Genomic DNA, 16,429 nt, shown 5'->3' on the forward strand with positions numbered 1-16,429 from the left:
GGGAAGGAGCCCTCGGGGCACTTGCATCCTGATTCAACAAGGTTGGGTAGGTTTCTGGGGCACGGGAAGATTACGCACCACCCAAGACCCTGGCAGGCGTGTGCCTGTCTGCTGATTGAGGGACCCTGATGTGGCCCACCCCGGTCAGCTGCCCAGGAAGCCAATAGGAATGTGTGTAAATGATACAGCTACCTGAAGGTCAGCTGCAGGACACTTGGGGTGTGCCCCGCCCCCTGCCCTGGGTCAACAGGGGCCAGGGCGTGGGGCTGCCGTTCAAGATGATCGGAAAAGCTGAGAAGAACATATGTCAGAGCTATCCCCTTCCCTACACTCTGTACATCTATATAACGAACGGTGGAAACAATGACCTTCGTCTCCCTGAGGCCCCAGGGCAGGTTCAGGGTTTGTACCTGCCTTGGAAGGTGCCACCTTACCTTATAGGTAGATGCCCTCAGGTGGGCTAAAATCTTTCTGCTGTCCATGCCTCGCTGAAGGAGGTAACTGCCACATATCTGAAAGCAAGGACACAGGCCACACAGATGACACACAGAGATGCAGGCGGCTCGGTCACCAGCCCCATTTCCCGCCAGGCTGGACACGAGTCCGTCAGCGAGCACGCTGCGGAGGGTCTTGGGGCTTTTTTAAGCGATGTCCTGGAGGCAGCCAGCCTGTGATCAATGTTTGGGTCCACACACCTAGTGGCTGTCCTTCCATGATGTCCTGAGCTGGGAATAAAAACTGGACAGAAATGGCCATGGCTTCTCCCCACCCTGCCTTGCTGAGGGCCATCTGCACGGAGGGGCCGGCTGCCAGGCGCCCAGTGCTGAGATGGGGGCACAAGGACACATAGCCTTCCCAGCCATCCCTCTAAAAGCTACAAGAAAGGGTGATGTTACAGGACCACCAGGACAGAACCAGTCAGTTCGCACACACAAAACCACCCCAAGATCGAAACCTAAGACAGAGGAAAACTGCAATCACAATGAAGGTAATCTGACCTAGGCAAACCAGAGTCCCTTATGACCTTGACAGCAAGGCAGGGGCCCTGGGAGGATAAGTGCAGACCTGGCCTCTGAGCCCCTCACAGTGTTAAGCAGGCGCTTGTCCCTGGATCTGTGCCTTTGCAGGAAGAAACACTTGTCCCTCTCAGTCAAGTTACACGCTTCACAGACTCAAACACTGCTCTTTGGGGACAGCCCGCCTCCCTTGTTTATTTCTGAAAATTGGTCTTGTCCTCACTTGACAGTAGTCAGGGGCAGACAGGGCCTTGCACCCAGGCCACAGCTCCAAAGTGGTCTCCCCAGCCCCGAGGCCCCCAACTCCAGCCTGGACAGGGAGAGGAGGCAGGAGGACTCAGAGGAGGTGTGGGGATATTGGGTGTACGGAGCACTCTCCTCCCCTCTGGCAGGGCCTCGGGGCAGGGGTCTGGGCTGGCCCAGGATAGCCTGTGCCCACTCTCTGACCAGGCGGTCTGGGGTCAATGCTGGGGTGGTGGGCCCTCCACAAATGAAACCCGTGCCCTCCCCACCCAATGCCGACCTCCTGGAAACAAGAAGCCTCTTTCCTGTAGGCACCACCCAGGCCCTGGATGTTAGCTATGCCCAACCGCTGTCTTACCTTGATGGCCTCGGCCACAGATGGCCGCTCCTGGGCACTGCGTCTGGCCATTTCCAGGAGAAGGGTCTTGAGCCTGTGTGGCAGGGCCAGCTTGTGGTCTTGGGGGACACTGAACTTGGCCGCTGTCCACAGCACTGCGGCGACACAGTACACTGAGGCCTGGGGACGAGAGAAACCAGCTGTGCTCAGAAGACTGGTCCCTGTTCCCACAGAGCCGCCCGTTGGGACCCCACCCACGCCTCCTTGAAGCCGAGTCCCTAGGTTCATGTTTAAGTGCCCACAGATCCTAAACACTCTGGTGTGAGCTGTCACTGGAGGCCTCCGAGGACGTTCACACCTTTCATCTCACAAGGGGAGGCGGCAACTTGGGCGCCTGAATCCCCTGAACCAGGGCTGTGCTGCTAAGTAGTTAACAACAGGCTCTCTGAACAAAACCACCTCTGTGTACACATGTAAGTGTATTCTAAATTTTACTAATATAAAGTATGCGCAGCATGCAGCATTATTCATGGTGGCCAAGAGAGGGAGACAACCAATGTGTCCTTCAATGGAGGACTGGATAAAGAAGAGGTGGTGTCTATCTATCTGTCTATCTATCTATCTATCTATCTATCTATCTATCTATCTATCTATCTATCTATCTATCATCTATCTATCTATCTATCATCTATCTATCTATCTATCTATCTATCTATCTATCTATCTATCTATCTATCTATCTATCATCTGTCTATCTATCATCTATCTATCTATCTATCATCTATCTATCTATCTATCATCTATCTATCTATCTATCATCTATCTATCTATCTATCTATCTATCTATCTATCTATCTATCTATCTATCTATCTATATCATCTATCTATCATCTATCTATCATCTACACACACACACTATGGAATACTGCTTTGCCATAAGGAAAGATGAAACACTGCCATTTGCGACAACATGTTTGGACCTTGAGAATATTATGCTAAGTGAAATAAATCAGTCAGAAAAAGCTAAGAACCATATGATTTCACACATATGTGGGGTATAAAACTAAAACTCATAGACAGACAATAGTGTGGTGGTTACAGCAGGAAGGGGGCAGAGAGTAGTAAAGGGTAAAAGGGGCCAAATATATGGCGATGGAAGATGATTTGATTTTGGGTGGTGGACATACAATGCAGTATACAGATCATGTACCATAGAAATCTGCACTTGAAACCTATGTGATCCTGTTGACCAGTGTCATCCCAATACATTTAATTAAAAAAATAAAGGATGTGTAGCATGCAGTTTAAAAATAACGAAAGGTATTCTTTTTTTGTAAGTTCCATAGAGCAACCGATTCTCACTGAATTTTGGTTGATTACCACCGAACTGTGTGTGTGCAGCCAGCCTGTGACGAGCCTCTCCTCATATGCTTATTTGCTACATGGTATCTTCTTTGGGGAGGTGTCTGTTCAGATTTTTATTGAGGTTACATAAATCAAATTGGGAAGAACTGACATCTTGACAATATTGAGTCTTCCTGTCCACGAACATGGACTATCCATTTATTTAGGTTTTTGTTGTTTTTTTTTCACCTGAGTTTTGTAGTTTTTCTCATATAGGCCTTGTACATATTTCGTCAAATTTACACATAAGATTTTTTTGGGTGCTAATGTAAAGGTATTGTTTTTAATTTCAAATTCCATTTGTTCATTGCTTTTGTATAGAAAGGCAACTGACTTTTGCATATTAATCTTGTGTCCTGTGACAGTGCTGTAATTGCTTATTAGTTCTAGGAGGATTTTGCTGATTGTATGGGATTTTTCTAGAGACAATCATGTCACCTGTGAACAAAGACAGTTTTATTTCTTCCCTCTCAATCTGTATACCTTCCATTTCCTTTTACTGACTTACTCCATTAGCTGGGACTTCCAGTGCGGTATTTGGTTGTGAAAGGGGACATCTTCGTCTTTTCCCCAATCTTAAGGGGAAACATCCGAGTTCCTCACCATGAATCATGTTCTCTGTAGGTTTTTTGTGGATGTTCTTTAGCAAGTTGACAACGTTCACCCCACTCATAGCTTGTTGAGAGTTTTTATCATGAATGGGTGATGGAGTCTGTCAAATTGTAGGCATCTATTGATATAAACACACAATTTTTCTTCTTTGGTTTATCAATGTGATGAATTACATTAACAGATTTTTAATTGTTGAGTCAGCTTTCCAAACATGGAATAAATCCCATGTTGTCAGTCTTTAATTTCAATGAGGTTCAATTTATCCATTTTTCCTTTTGTGGACAAATTTGTGGATTGTGCTTCTGGTGTCCTAGGATCTCTTTGCTTAGCCCTCTGTCCCAAAGATTTTCTTTGATTTCTTTCATCAGCATTTTGTAGTTTTCAGCCTTAGTCCTGTACCTGCTTTGTTAGGTTTACATCCACGCATTTCATTTTTTGGAGTGATATTAAATGCAACATATATATATTTTAATATTTTTTTACTGATTTTAGAGAGAGGAATGGGGAGAAAGAGAGAAACATCAATGTGAGAGAAACATCAATTGGTTGCCTCCTGACCGGAAACCGGACCCCAGCCCGGGCATGTGCCCTGACTTGTTGTCTTCTGACTGACTGGTGACCTTTTGGTGCATGGGAGGACACTCAACCAACTGAGCCACCAGCCAGGGAAATGCAATATATTTTTAATTTTGGTGTTCACATGTTCATTGCCAGTGTATAGAAATGCAACTTATTTTTGAATGTTTATATACTATGATCTTTCAGAACTCACTTATAAGTTCTAGAAGTTTTTTCGGTAGATTCCTTGGAATTTTCTACGTAGAAAATTGTCATCTGCAAATTGTCATCCCCCTGAGCCCATGCCTATTCCTTCCTCCCCCCTCAAGCTCTCTGGACAGAAGGGGGTGGCATCACCAAGGGTGGGGTGGGGCGGGCAGAAGGCCAGGGGAAGGGGGTGGGGCCAGGTACCTTTTCAGTCACCAGCTTCTGCTCTGCAACCTCGGGGGCCAGAAAGAACGAGTTGGAAACGCCTAAGAGAGAAAATCCCAAATGTAGCTGAGCTCTCCTTTCCACCTCGGTGGTTGGTGGTCTATGTGGGAACACAGCAAGAGGGTGAGTCCATGCCCGCCCATGTACCCACCATTGGCAGGGGGTGGCCCGAAAAGCACAGCCCCATCCTCTGCCACCAGCACGGAGTCTGGACACAGGTAGGCTGCAACAGAAAGTGAGGTCAGGGTAGCCGGGCTCACTGCAGAGACCTGCTCCTAAGAAGCCTCAGAAATGTGGTTGGGTTGGGCAGCTCCCTTACCACCCCAAGGCCCCCTGGGTCACCCAGGAGATGCAAGGACACTGGGTCTCTCACTAGATGCAGCAAGGGGGAAGCTGGAAACAAAAAGGAGCTGAAGGAAGAGGAGGGTGACGGGGGGACATGGCCCACACCCTGTGCCCCTTGGAGGGGTCCTGCAGGAGGCTGGGGGCCCAGCCTGACTGGACTCCAAAGGCCTGCAGATCCAGGGACTTGAGGGCAGCCAGACGACAGCTTTTGTCCTCCCCACGAAGTGCTGATTCCGCAGAGGGGCTGCAGACCTGTCCCACTGTCCCACAGGGCTGAATTTGGGGGCCACAAAGCAGTGTAATGTCCAAGATCTCCCGCAGGTAATTTCCCTCCTTGGGGACATGTCTCCCTGTTGAGAGGGTGTGGGCCAGCTGGGTCGCCTGCTTTAAGGCCCACAGTTAAGCATCTGCCCCCTGCTGTCCCCTGACTCCCTGGGTCCTGAGTCTGGAGCAGACACCCCCTAGGGTGCCCCTGGCTGTGTGGACATTGCCGTTTACGGCCCACATAGGTGAACAAGGAACCTCAGAGCAAGTATCACCTGGGTGCCAGCGGTGGGTGCCCAGAGCGCTGAGGCAGGCGTGGGACAGAGCCCATAATTCATACTCCTTGAAGGGCCGGCCCAGCTTCGACAGGAGGTCCTGCAGGGAGACACCCTGGGGGAGGCGACAGGGTGAGAACCACTTCAAACACGGTGGGATGTGCCTCCCATGAGACCCTCTCCTGACAGATGAGCTGGGAAACGTCCCCAGGTCAAAATAGCAGGTGCTGGGAGGCTGTGGAGAGGTGCAGCCCCGTGCACTGGGAGCAGCTGCATGGAACATGGTATGGGGCGGCTGAAAGCACTAAACACAGAGCTGCCATAGGACCTGGCACTCCACTTCTGGGTGCGTCCCCCAAAGACCTGAGAGCTGCCTCTGAAACAGGTATTTGCACCCCCAAGTTCACAGCAGCGTCATTCACAACAGCTACGGGGCGAAAGCAACAGCAGCGGCAGATGCTGATGGATCTAAAAAAGGTAAGGGGGCCGCTGCGCTCGGTGGGGCAGCCGGGCAGGGCAGGCGAGCGAGTCCAGGGTGGACTTGGTCTTTCAGCCACCACGCCTGTCACGTGAATCACCCTCGGGGCTGTCAGGATGTGAATAAAAACGTAAACTGCAGGCTCCTCCCCCGGTCCTTGGGTCAACAAAGCCTAGTGGGAAATGAGGGTTTCCGTGCCACCCCGTCGGCCACTGTGCCAGGCCCGGTGCTGCCCTTGGACACACTGGGTTTGGGCCACCGGTCTTCCAGGTGGCTTCGTCCCAGGAGTTCACAGGGACACAGAACTTCAGGGAGCGACTTGCTGGGAGCCAAGCAGGACAGTGTATTAGGCTGGGCTCTGCCCTGTGTCCTTGGCCACAAAGGGCCACTCAGAGTGCCCGTGGGGATAAGCACACCCCAAACTCCCAGAACACGGTTCTAACAGAGTCCCCTGTCCCTCACTGCTGATGAAGGGGCAGCGCCAGGCAGGGACACCCTCCCCGGCCATGGGCCACACAGAACACACCCTCACCCACCTGCTCTGAGGCTGCACTTCCCGGCTCTCCGGCTCCTTCTGGAATCTGCTCATCGGCCCCCAAAGTCCCTGGGTCTCCGCCTGCATCTTGAGGGTTCTCAGAAGAGGGTGGGTGGTGTTTCTCCACAGGGTTCTGGTCAGGCACCCCAGCCGCCCTGTCCCCGTCCCCCACACCTGGGGCCCCTTCCCCCTGGAGCTCAGGCTCCTGCTCCGGCCACAGTCTGGACTTGGGCTGGGCTCTGAAGCTGGAAAGGCCATTTTTCCTCTCAGGAAAAGCCTTCCTGGGGCCTGCAGGGAAGAATTCAGATGTGGGCAACTGGTTTTTCACGCTGGCCTGCGGCAGGCAGAGGGCACTGGCCTCGAGGCCCTCGGGCAGGAGCCGGGGCACCGTCTGTACTTTCCTCAGGCGGCCCCTCTCTGCGGGGCGCTGGGTGTCCAGGAAGAGGCTGGCCAGCCCCTCCCGGCTGTGGCTTTCTCCGTTTTTCACAGGGGGTGACAGCAGAGGCTTGGAGAGTAGGGTCCTGGGGTCGCAGGCGGGGGTCTTGGGCCGGCCCTGAGGGGCGGGTAGGGCCTCTAGGTCAGCGCCGTGGTCCCCAGGCTGCCTCTTGGGCCCCACACTTCTTGGAGCAAGTCTCCCCCTCCAGGCACTCTCGCTGACATCTGGGCAAAAGCAGGACAGAGCACTGCCTCTGGCCAGGGACCCAGCCCTGGACGGCCACCCCCAACCAGCTGCCTTTTCCCTCAGAACTGGCCCAGAAACATCCTCGATGCCTCGTTAATTACATAATCCCAACTAATTAACAGGTTGCCGGATCCCCTGGGCCAGGCCAGCTTCCCAGAGGGGCGCCTAATTATCTCGCCCAGAAAGCACATCAAGCTCTGCTTGGGAACGCAAGTGAGACTCTCCAGAGAGAAAAGACTGTGGCCGAGGCCCCACCCGCCCTGGCGGCAGCCTCCACGCGCCCGTCTCCCTGTGAACTGCCCCACACACGGCCCATCCCGAGGGGACTCTTTCCTTGGCTCTGTTAGAGCCACCCAGCGGCACCTGGTGCTGCAGCGTCACAGCCGTCACCTGCAGGATGCCACGCGCCCCTCCCCCGCAGGCACAGGGCAGAGCAGACGCTGGCATTTGTTCAAAACGCCATCTGACACTAGCATCTCACATGAGCCGTGGAAACCCAGACGCTACAGCAACAGCTTGCACGGCGGCAGGAAGTGATGTGTCCTCCGACGAGGTGTGGTGTGGGGACCGGAAATGGTCTCACCCTGTCCCACTGCTGAAATGCTCATGCGACCGAGACAGGCATCCCACTCCAAGCTCAGCTGTTTCTCAGCATGACCTTGCTTCTCACCTCTACCAGCATGGTGTCTGCATAGAGCGAGTCTGTCGCATGTGTGTGTGCACGTTTGTGTACGTTGTGCGTGTGAGTGGGTGAACAGTGCTTGTGCATGAGTGTGCAGTATAAATGGGTGTGTATGGGTTTGCACGTGTATGTTCATGTGTGTGACGGAATGTGTGTGCATGCGAATGTGGGTGTTTATGTGGAGTGTGAGTACCCGGTGTGAACATGTGATCAGTGTTAATGTTTTGCATAGTCATGCATACACGTGTGCGTGTGAACATATGCGCGCCTGGGAGCGTGTGCGTATGCAAGCACGCACATGCGTGTGGCATGCTCACCTTGGAACGCCCCGAAGGACTCGATGGAGAGCACCCTCCTCCCGACGGCCGAGAGGCTGCGGCACAGGCGCCAGGAGGACATGAGCTGCATCTTCTCCTCACACAGTGCGATGACGCTCTGCACACACACGCGAGTCAGATGTCCACCCGCCCGCCCTCCGTGCCCCTTTTCTGGTATCAAAAAGCAACGTGTCCAGGATGACAGATATTCAGGACACTGTTCAGCCCATGAGAACTTCAAGACAAACCTCTTCACAAAATGTGTTAAAAAACCAAGCTTTTTTTTTCCTCTTAGACGCAAATGCACATTTGCTTATTGATTTTCCAACTGGGGATCAAACCCACAACCCCAATACATGCCCTGACCAGGAATCGAACCTGCCACATTTTTGTGTACAGGATGACACACCAACCAGCTGAGCCACACCGGCCAGGGCAAAAAATCAACTTATTTAAATAAAATGCAATGCCACTAAATCCCAGGGAGGAGCTCATGTGACGGGGCAGGACAGGAGGGCCCCGTGTGTGTGCAGTGTGCATGTGTGCATTTGTGAGAGTGCGTGCATGTGGCTCCAAGGCATCAGGCCACATGGAGGGTGTTGGGGCGCAGCCTCTGGGGTGAAATGAGGGGAAAGCCCGCAAGTTACCTCAAGGTCTGGCCGGGCCCTGGGGTCCTCAGCCTGCATCTGGTCCAGCAGCACCTCCAGATCTCGGCTCAGCTTGGGCTCCAGCCCTGGCTCTGCCACATACTCGAGTGCAGCCTTCAGCGTGGCCCCCAGAGAGTAGATGTGAGCCTGTGGCACCGGAGCCCATTAGTGTCATGGGGCAGCATTATTCACAATAGCCAAGAAATGGAGACAACCTCAGTACCTGTGTTTGGGTGAATGGACAAAGATCGCGTGGTATCTGTACACACTGGGATATTACTCAGCCCAAGAAAGGATGGCCCTGAGGGCATTCTGCTAAGTGACATAAGTTAGACAGAGAAAGACAGTGTATGATACCCCTAGATGTGGACTTTGAAAAAAGTTAAACTCACTGACCCAGAGTAGAAGGGAGGTAGCCTGGAGCTGGGGTGGGGAAATGGAGAGACGCTCGTCAAGGGTACAAAGTTCAAGTGACAAGAGGAATCGGTCCTTTGCATGTCGTACATAGGACAGTCGCTAGTGAACAACACTGCACTGAATACTCCAAAGTTGCTGAGACAGGAGGTCTGAAATGTTCTCAAGACCAAGAGAAAGGGCGAGTAGGAGATGAAGGTGTTAACAGCCTGCTAGTGGTATCACTGCACAGGGCAAACGAGGCCGTGCACCTTAAACTCACACGATGCTGTGTCGTTACGTCTCAGCAAAGCTGGGAAGCAGCGTGGTGCGGGCACAGGGTCTGTGTGCTTGTCTTCTCACCCCACCTCTCCAGCCCGCCTGCTGTCTTTACTCGCGGGCTTTCCAGGGTAGTTGCCATTATAAACCGAACATTTTCCATCTCTGACTGGTAACTACTAACACAGGCAGAAGCTATTTATTTTTGGGTTGTATCTTGTTTTCAGCCCCTAAAGTCTTTGATTCTATCATTTCTCACTGAAGTTGTTTAGATGTCAGGCTCACAAACTCGTCACCTCAGACAGCACAATCCTGTCCCCACCTCACACAGTATTCAGTGGTGTCCTCTGCCACTTGGGCTCCCTGTGGACACAAGGTGAGCCCACCACCCCTTCGTGCCCAGGTTCCACCAAGAGCCTGCAGGGCAGCCTGACCCCGGCAGGGCCAGGGCACCTCGGGCTCCCATGGGTGGCAGGTTAGCTTTGGTGTTTTGCCCAGGATCACGCGAATGAGTCTCAGCAAAACCATAAAAGGAAGTTCCAGAACATTCCATGCAGCAGGATAACATTTTATAAAGTTAAAAACAGCACAACTGAAATAACAATGACTTCAGGGCTCCATACTTGTGAGATGAAGACAAAAGGAACTCAGGGGGCAGTGCTGGGTGCTGGTCACCGTGGGCAGGGGTGGGGAAGGGGATGGGAGGAACACAGGACAGGACTGGTTCCAGGGCGTTTCTGTTGCAGCTCGGTTCCCTCACCAAAAATGCAATGAAAAAATAAAGAAGTCCGTGCACGGGCCAGTAATGGGAACTGTATACACCGAAGAGTTCTGACCCATGAGGCCCCCAAATCCCTAAGACCTGACAGTGGGGTCTACCGGAGACTCATGGGCCCGGGTCCTGTGGTCCACGGAGCTGGGGTGCAGCCTCTGAGGGCCAGGGGCCTGAGACTGGCTTCTTTTAAAGTAAAATTAAGTATAGGAGGGGCCAATCCTAAACTCTTACTTGGGGTAAAAATTTAAACTCATGTCACTAAGCTAATGAGGCTTTTACTGGGAAGATTTTTGAGTTTGTAATTCCTCATTTCTTTATTAACGATGAATTTATTTTTTCTCCACCATCTTAGGAGACTGTGGGCACCTTGAAGAGAGAAACCACGAATACTGGTTTCTATGGCCATTCTCCACCGTGGGCCAGAGCCCAGCATGGGACTCGGTGGACAGACAGTGCTGAGTGGATAGACAGACAGTGCCCCCTGTGGTGCTGCAGGGCCATGTGCAGAGGGAGCCCTGCGGCCATGCACTGAGGGGATTCAGGGTCCACTCCGCTGAGGAGGGGCCTCCCAGAGGCCTTGGTGGCTGAAGCCATGTGTGACTCCTAGAGTGAGTCGCTGTGGCTGCCTAACACTTGTGAATTATTATCCAGAGGCTGTGACCCATCTGCGAGTCCTCACAGACATGCCAGTTCCCGCCAGCCACCACTAGTAATTTTAGGCACTTTTAACATGTTAAATATAGAAAATTCACACTCTAGAAAACACACAAACTGTAATGACAACCATGTGTCTGCACACCAAGCTGTCACGGAGCCGAGCTGCCAGAGGGAATGACAGGGTGGATGTGCCCAAAGCTAGCCAAGCAGGACCGCCCCTGGCACACAGTCTCCACTGAAGCGCTTTCCCTGTTAACCACACGCAGCCACTTACCTCAAAAGTGTTCCCAGTCACATCGAACTCCGGGGGAACAAAGGCACCCTCGGGGTCATCTGGGGAAGGAAAGAGAAGATGCTGTGATCACAGGCCGGCCAGGAGACGGCTTGGGGTGAGGAACAGACTCCAGCCCTGAGCTCTCCCAGGGCAGTTCTGCCTCCTGCCCCTTCCCTGTCCTGGTCCCTGAAGAAAGGGAAACCACCTCCTTCCCTGCAAGTGTGGGAACATGGTTCCAAAGAGGAAGAAAAGGGTGCTGTCTTCGCAGAGGAGAGAGCTGATGGCACCAGGCCTCTCCACTCAGACCCACCCTGGGGTAGGGGCGGCCCTGTACCCATTGGCTGCAGGGTCAGCCAGACCCAGGGGGCCGGCTGAGGTGCCAGGCCCATCCTAGCTGCTCTCAGGGCTTGTGGGGCCTCCCCCTGGTCCTCTGAGGGGCTGTGTGATGGAGCTGCAGATACCAGCACCCACCAGCAGGGCCTGAGACCACAGGGCTGGAGATGCCATCAGGCTACCATGGAAACCTGGGCGGTGTGACTGTCCCTAGCCAAGGGAGGGGCCCCTGCATCAGCTCTGCACCTGCTCCTCACTGGGCCTCACCGCTGAGCTGCTCCATGAAGCACACGTTCCCGCTGGTGTTGAAGGCCAGGGTGTCTGGAGTGATGCAGAGGGTCTGGAAGATGGCCGAGTGGGCGACGCTCCTCATGGACAAGCTGCACTCCAGGCACACGGCCCAGGCCTCTTGCTCGCTGAGGCCACTGTCCCGCAGGGACAGGATGTCGGCCAGGGACACATTCTCCTGCCAACACAGGCCTCGCTGACATGGCTGTGGGCACAGGCCTCCCTCCCCAGGAGGACCGGCCCCCAGCATTGAGACTAATTCTGGGGAGGCAGACAACGCATGGCAATTTCATTTTATGTCAGGAACAAGGTTTTAGGTGAGGCTTTCTTTAACAAAAGCCAACAGAAGCCACCTCATGTTTCCGGGATGTCAGAAGACACAGAACATTTGGTGAGATGATTAGGTGCTGCCAGGGGCAGGTGTTTGCACCTGTGGCCGGGACCTGGGCCTTTGTCCCTGCAGTCCCACGAGCTGGTCACCCACTTGCTGAGACATCACTGACCCACAGCTCATCACCCACAGCTCGGGGACACAGAGATGCTAGCTGTTTTAGGCCGTGAGCAGAAGAGAGAGACGTGGGAACTGAGGATGGAGTCAATGCCTAGGAAGGCACTTCTATGCACCGGGAGCCATTAACACAGGGCTAATGTGCGGGTCCAACAGCACAATCGAGGGACACGCAATAGCACCCACTTACACATCTACACAAGACGCACACACTAATACACTATCCAAAGGCCACGTGGGTTTGTGCTTTAGGAGAACGAGGCTAATCCGTGTGTGAGTCTGTGCCAGCCCCCCACAGGGCCCTGTGCACATCCACTAGTGTGCCCGTGTGGCCAGCACACCCAACGGCTCACATAGCTGGTGACTGAGTGTGCTGTCAAGAGAGGGGAGCCCAGGCCAGTTGTGCCCACGGGGCATCTCTTTGCCCACTGCTCTGCCTCCTGCTCAGGTCCAGGCCCTGCCCACCCCCTGCCCTATAGTCCCTGCACCTATTCATAGTGGGAGCAGCTAACCGGGGGCTTGTCTGCATGATTTTATGAAGTGACATCCATGGATTCAAGTCATTGCTTCCCTGTGGCTAGGCCCCCGACACTCTGCTGTTGCAACAGGAAGGGGGAACAGTTGGAAGCCTAGGCCAGGACAGCCCAGGGGCACTGCTGGCTCGCCTGAGAGGAGGTCTCCCGCATGCTGAGGGGTCCTGATCCTTGGGCCCCACTGGGTCTTGTGCCTCACCCCTCACCATCCCTCAGCAAGGCAGTGCTTGAGTGGGCCATGGGGTAGGTGTGAGGGCGGGACCACCTAAGTCCTGTTCCTTGTGGGGCAGGAAAGAGTGGTCCCCACCCTGCGACTGCGCAGACACAAAGTCAACCCTTCCAGGCTGGGAGGAGGGGTGCAGGAAGGCAGGTGGAGGTGACTCCCCAGGGCAGGCTGCTCCCCAGGACAGCCCGTTGTTGATCAGTCCCTGGGACCCTGGGCAGGGCTGGCTTCCCACCCAGGGCTGTTTTCTGGCTGCAAAAAAGTGCCCATTCAGGGCCTTCTGTGTCTCAAAGACACAGACACAGACATGAGCCAGGGTTCCATGGGGACCCAGGGGTCCTTTTGGGCATTTTAAATGTACTCTCTTATAACCAATTACTTTTTTAACCTTGGAATGGGGCCTGCCAACACAAAACCCAGTCACTGCTGAGGTTTGTCAACAGTCCCCATGCCTGCTGAGGTCCCTCTAGTTGCCAGACCCCCAGGCCTGGGGAGCTCTGCACGGTGCCCCGCTGGGGGTCTGCCTACTTACCCTAAAGAGCCTCTCCCACTCTTAACTATCACTCCCCCTTGGTTCTCCAGCTGCCTGCTTCTCTGAGCTCGTTTCTTTACAGACTTCACATGTACCCTCTAGGGCACAGCAGGAATGTCCCTCCTTCCTAGGGCATTCCCAGTGACAAGGTCCCCATCTGCCTTCAAATCCTAAAGCTCAGTACTCAGCCCACAAATGCTGGGAGGTTCTTGCTGAACTGGGGAAGGATAAGAAAGCTCCTTACCCCTCAACGGAGTCTGGGGACCAGGAGACACCCTGTCCCCCATGCCCAAACTGGTACGCCATCTTCTGTCCAAGCCTGCCTTCGTTCTCTCCGCCCCAATGTCCCTGACGGACAATGGCACCACCTGCCTCTCGATGGCTGGCATCTGCCCCTCTGGCAGCCACTGTCCTGCCTGACTGGCTGCTCTGCCTGATCCCAAAACCCTATCCTCTGCTTGTACGTGGTGGTGCCTGCAGGTGACCAGAGACCACCTGGGCTGCAACCCCCAGGGCGTTGCTGGGTGGTGCCAGCCCCTAACCATGTGCCCTGGGGGTTTCCAGCAGAGCTCTCCCACGTGTTGGCATCCACAGGGCACACGCCAGAGTAAAACTGCTGGGACACAGGCTGTGGCAGCCTCCACTTCACAATGAAAGCCAAGTTTTTTCCAAAGACTGGCCCCTTCGTTCTTCCAGCAGGGAGGGCAGGCCGCCGTCCAGCTTTTTGGGCCTTGCCAACCTGGAGAGGTATTCACAGTGGGAGTATTTTCTATCCCCTATTATAATGACGTCAAACATCTTTTCATACATTCATGGGCTATTTGGATTTTCTCAGGTGACACTGGGGAGCGACATTCCAGGAGCTCCTGGGGGATCCATAGGCTTCTATTTCTTGACCTCATTGAACAGTCAGTTGTAAGTGGCCAACTCCTGTGTCTCTGGAGGTTTGTACATGTCCTGGGCCTGGTGCCTGCTGTCCCTCACTGGGGCTGCTCATGTCCTCGCTGTCCTGGCTCTCCAGGCTCCTTCAGCAAGCCTGCCCAGGTGACACACAGCCTGGCTCCTCCCTCGCCTTGCACAAAATGGCTTTCGGGATGCCACCTGACTACGTATCGCTTTAACAGGCAGAGTCATGTGTCCCTGATGTAGATTTAAAACCTTCAACGCTGGCCAAGCCGAGTGTGTGTGGAGTCAAAGTCTGGACCTGGTGTGTTCTCAGGAACAGGTCATGCCTGCTCCAGGGCTCAGGCCCTGGGCACTGGCCTCCTGTTCTGAGAGCACACCTGAAGGCAGCACCTGTCTCTCCAGAGTGGCGAGAAGTCTGAGGAGCCCCCTGAATCTTCCTGCTGGATGCTCAAAAGCAGGACAAGGCAACATGCCACTTCACCTGAGGCCTTGGTTACAGGATGATGGGGATCTCTGACCCCATGCACTGTGCACAGAGGGGCACAAGGGACACCTCCCAAGAGAAGGTGCCAGGACACGGTGGGAGGACAGACTGTGGCGACTTCGGGTCCAATCCTGGCTCCCGGCCTGTTTACTTGGCCTAGTACTGCTCAGTGCGCGGTGCACAGAGGAGGCCGGCTGAGCGTGGGCGGCACAGAGGAGGCAGGCTGAGTGTGGGCGGCTCTTTCCGTGTCTGCTGTGGGGGTTCAGGAAGCGAGTCTTCTCAGGATGCACTGGAATGCGTCCTCTGGAGAGCTTTGAAGGCTGGGGCGAGGGGCACCCTTTCTTCTTCCATCAAAGCCATGGAGATGTCCAAAGGTTTATTTATTACCTTGCCTCTCTTCTCTGCAGCTTCTCTCACCAAATCCAGGTCACCATGGGGGAAGGGGGGGCAGCACCAACCCCCGGGGCACTGGCTCAGTGGTCCCTCCTGGCCAGCAGCGGCTTCCTGAGACAGACTCTGCTGCCCAGAAAGGACTGAGCTGTTTCAGCCTGAGCTCCTGCAGCCTGAGCTCTGGGGGGACAGGCTGGGGGGTGGGCCAAGGGCAGAAGGCCCGGGAGACTGCAGGTGCAATGAACCCCTTCTGTACTCCTGGCAGCACCAGCCAGTCTGACTCACTCGGACAGGCACATGGGGGGTCTCCATCAGCACCAGCGTGTGGAGGGAAGGCATCTCACTACTGGCTGCATGGTCCTCAACAGCCAGCAGGGAAGCCCAGGGCATTTGCCTGCTGGAGGCTTGGAAGGCCCTCTGCCCAGGCCCTACAGCCTTTGGAGACAAGAGGGTCGTTCTGGGAGCAGCTGCAACTTCTGGGATTATCTGTCATGCACAGGAGTCTGGCTTGTTTGCCACAGTCACGGGCAACCTGGCTCTGTGGGCATCTGACTGGGTTAATGGCCAGAAACCCCATGTGACAGATACCCCTATGCACCTTGGGTGGGGGCTCACTCTGTCCTCCGTGAGCAGGAAGCAGCCCTCAGTCTGGCCCCCCCGCCCAAGCACATCAATGGTCAGGCCTCACTGGGCTCTGCCGGCGCCTCCTGCTGACCCCCTAGGTCAGCTGCAAAGAGGAAACAGTGTTCTACCCCCCAAATGTGCCCCCACAGCCCCTGAGCCCACCTCCCACAGAGCAGCAACTTCAGCGACAGTCCACCCATGGCTGTCCCATGCGGCATTCCAGGGGTCCTGCCCCCTCCAGCGGAAAATGTTTAAGGCCGGTCGGTGGAAGGCAGGGAGGCGGGGGGAGGCGGGGGGGGGGGGGGGATCCCCTTACTGCCACACCTGTACCAGGGGCGGGGGGCGGGGGGCGCGAGGTACCTTTCCCCGGGACTCTCCGCGGATCCCTCCGCCAGGGAAGGGG

General features: G+C 54.6%; 1 protein-coding gene across 1 annotated transcript in view; it reads right to left on the reverse strand.

The window, feature by feature from the left end:
• The window catches only part of KNDC1 (kinase non-catalytic C-lobe domain containing 1), a 31,290-nt gene that overhangs the window by 14,703 nt on the left and 158 nt on the right, over window positions 1-16,429 (reverse strand). The window contains exons 2-11 of the mRNA XM_087824001.1: window positions 11,806-12,004; window positions 11,206-11,264; window positions 8,828-8,974; window positions 8,181-8,298; window positions 6,501-7,159; window positions 5,487-5,601; window positions 4,754-4,825; window positions 4,582-4,643; window positions 1,618-1,776; window positions 435-512 (exon numbers count right to left, since the gene is read on the reverse strand). Of these exons, the coding sequence (XP_087680127.1) occupies window positions 435-512; window positions 1,618-1,776; window positions 4,582-4,643; window positions 4,754-4,825; window positions 5,487-5,601; window positions 6,501-7,159; window positions 8,181-8,298; window positions 8,828-8,974; window positions 11,206-11,264; window positions 11,806-12,004 (1,668 nt within the window). The remainder of the gene's footprint in view (window positions 1-434; window positions 513-1,617; window positions 1,777-4,581; window positions 4,644-4,753; window positions 4,826-5,486; window positions 5,602-6,500; window positions 7,160-8,180; window positions 8,299-8,827; window positions 8,975-11,205; window positions 11,265-11,805; window positions 12,005-16,429) is intronic.

This window comes from Miniopterus natalensis, chromosome 14, assembly GCF_054644295.1.
Source record: "Miniopterus natalensis isolate mMinNat1 chromosome 14, mMinNat1.hap1, whole genome shotgun sequence".
In the NCBI taxonomy this organism is placed as follows: domain Eukaryota; kingdom Metazoa; phylum Chordata; class Mammalia; order Chiroptera; family Miniopteridae; genus Miniopterus; species Miniopterus natalensis.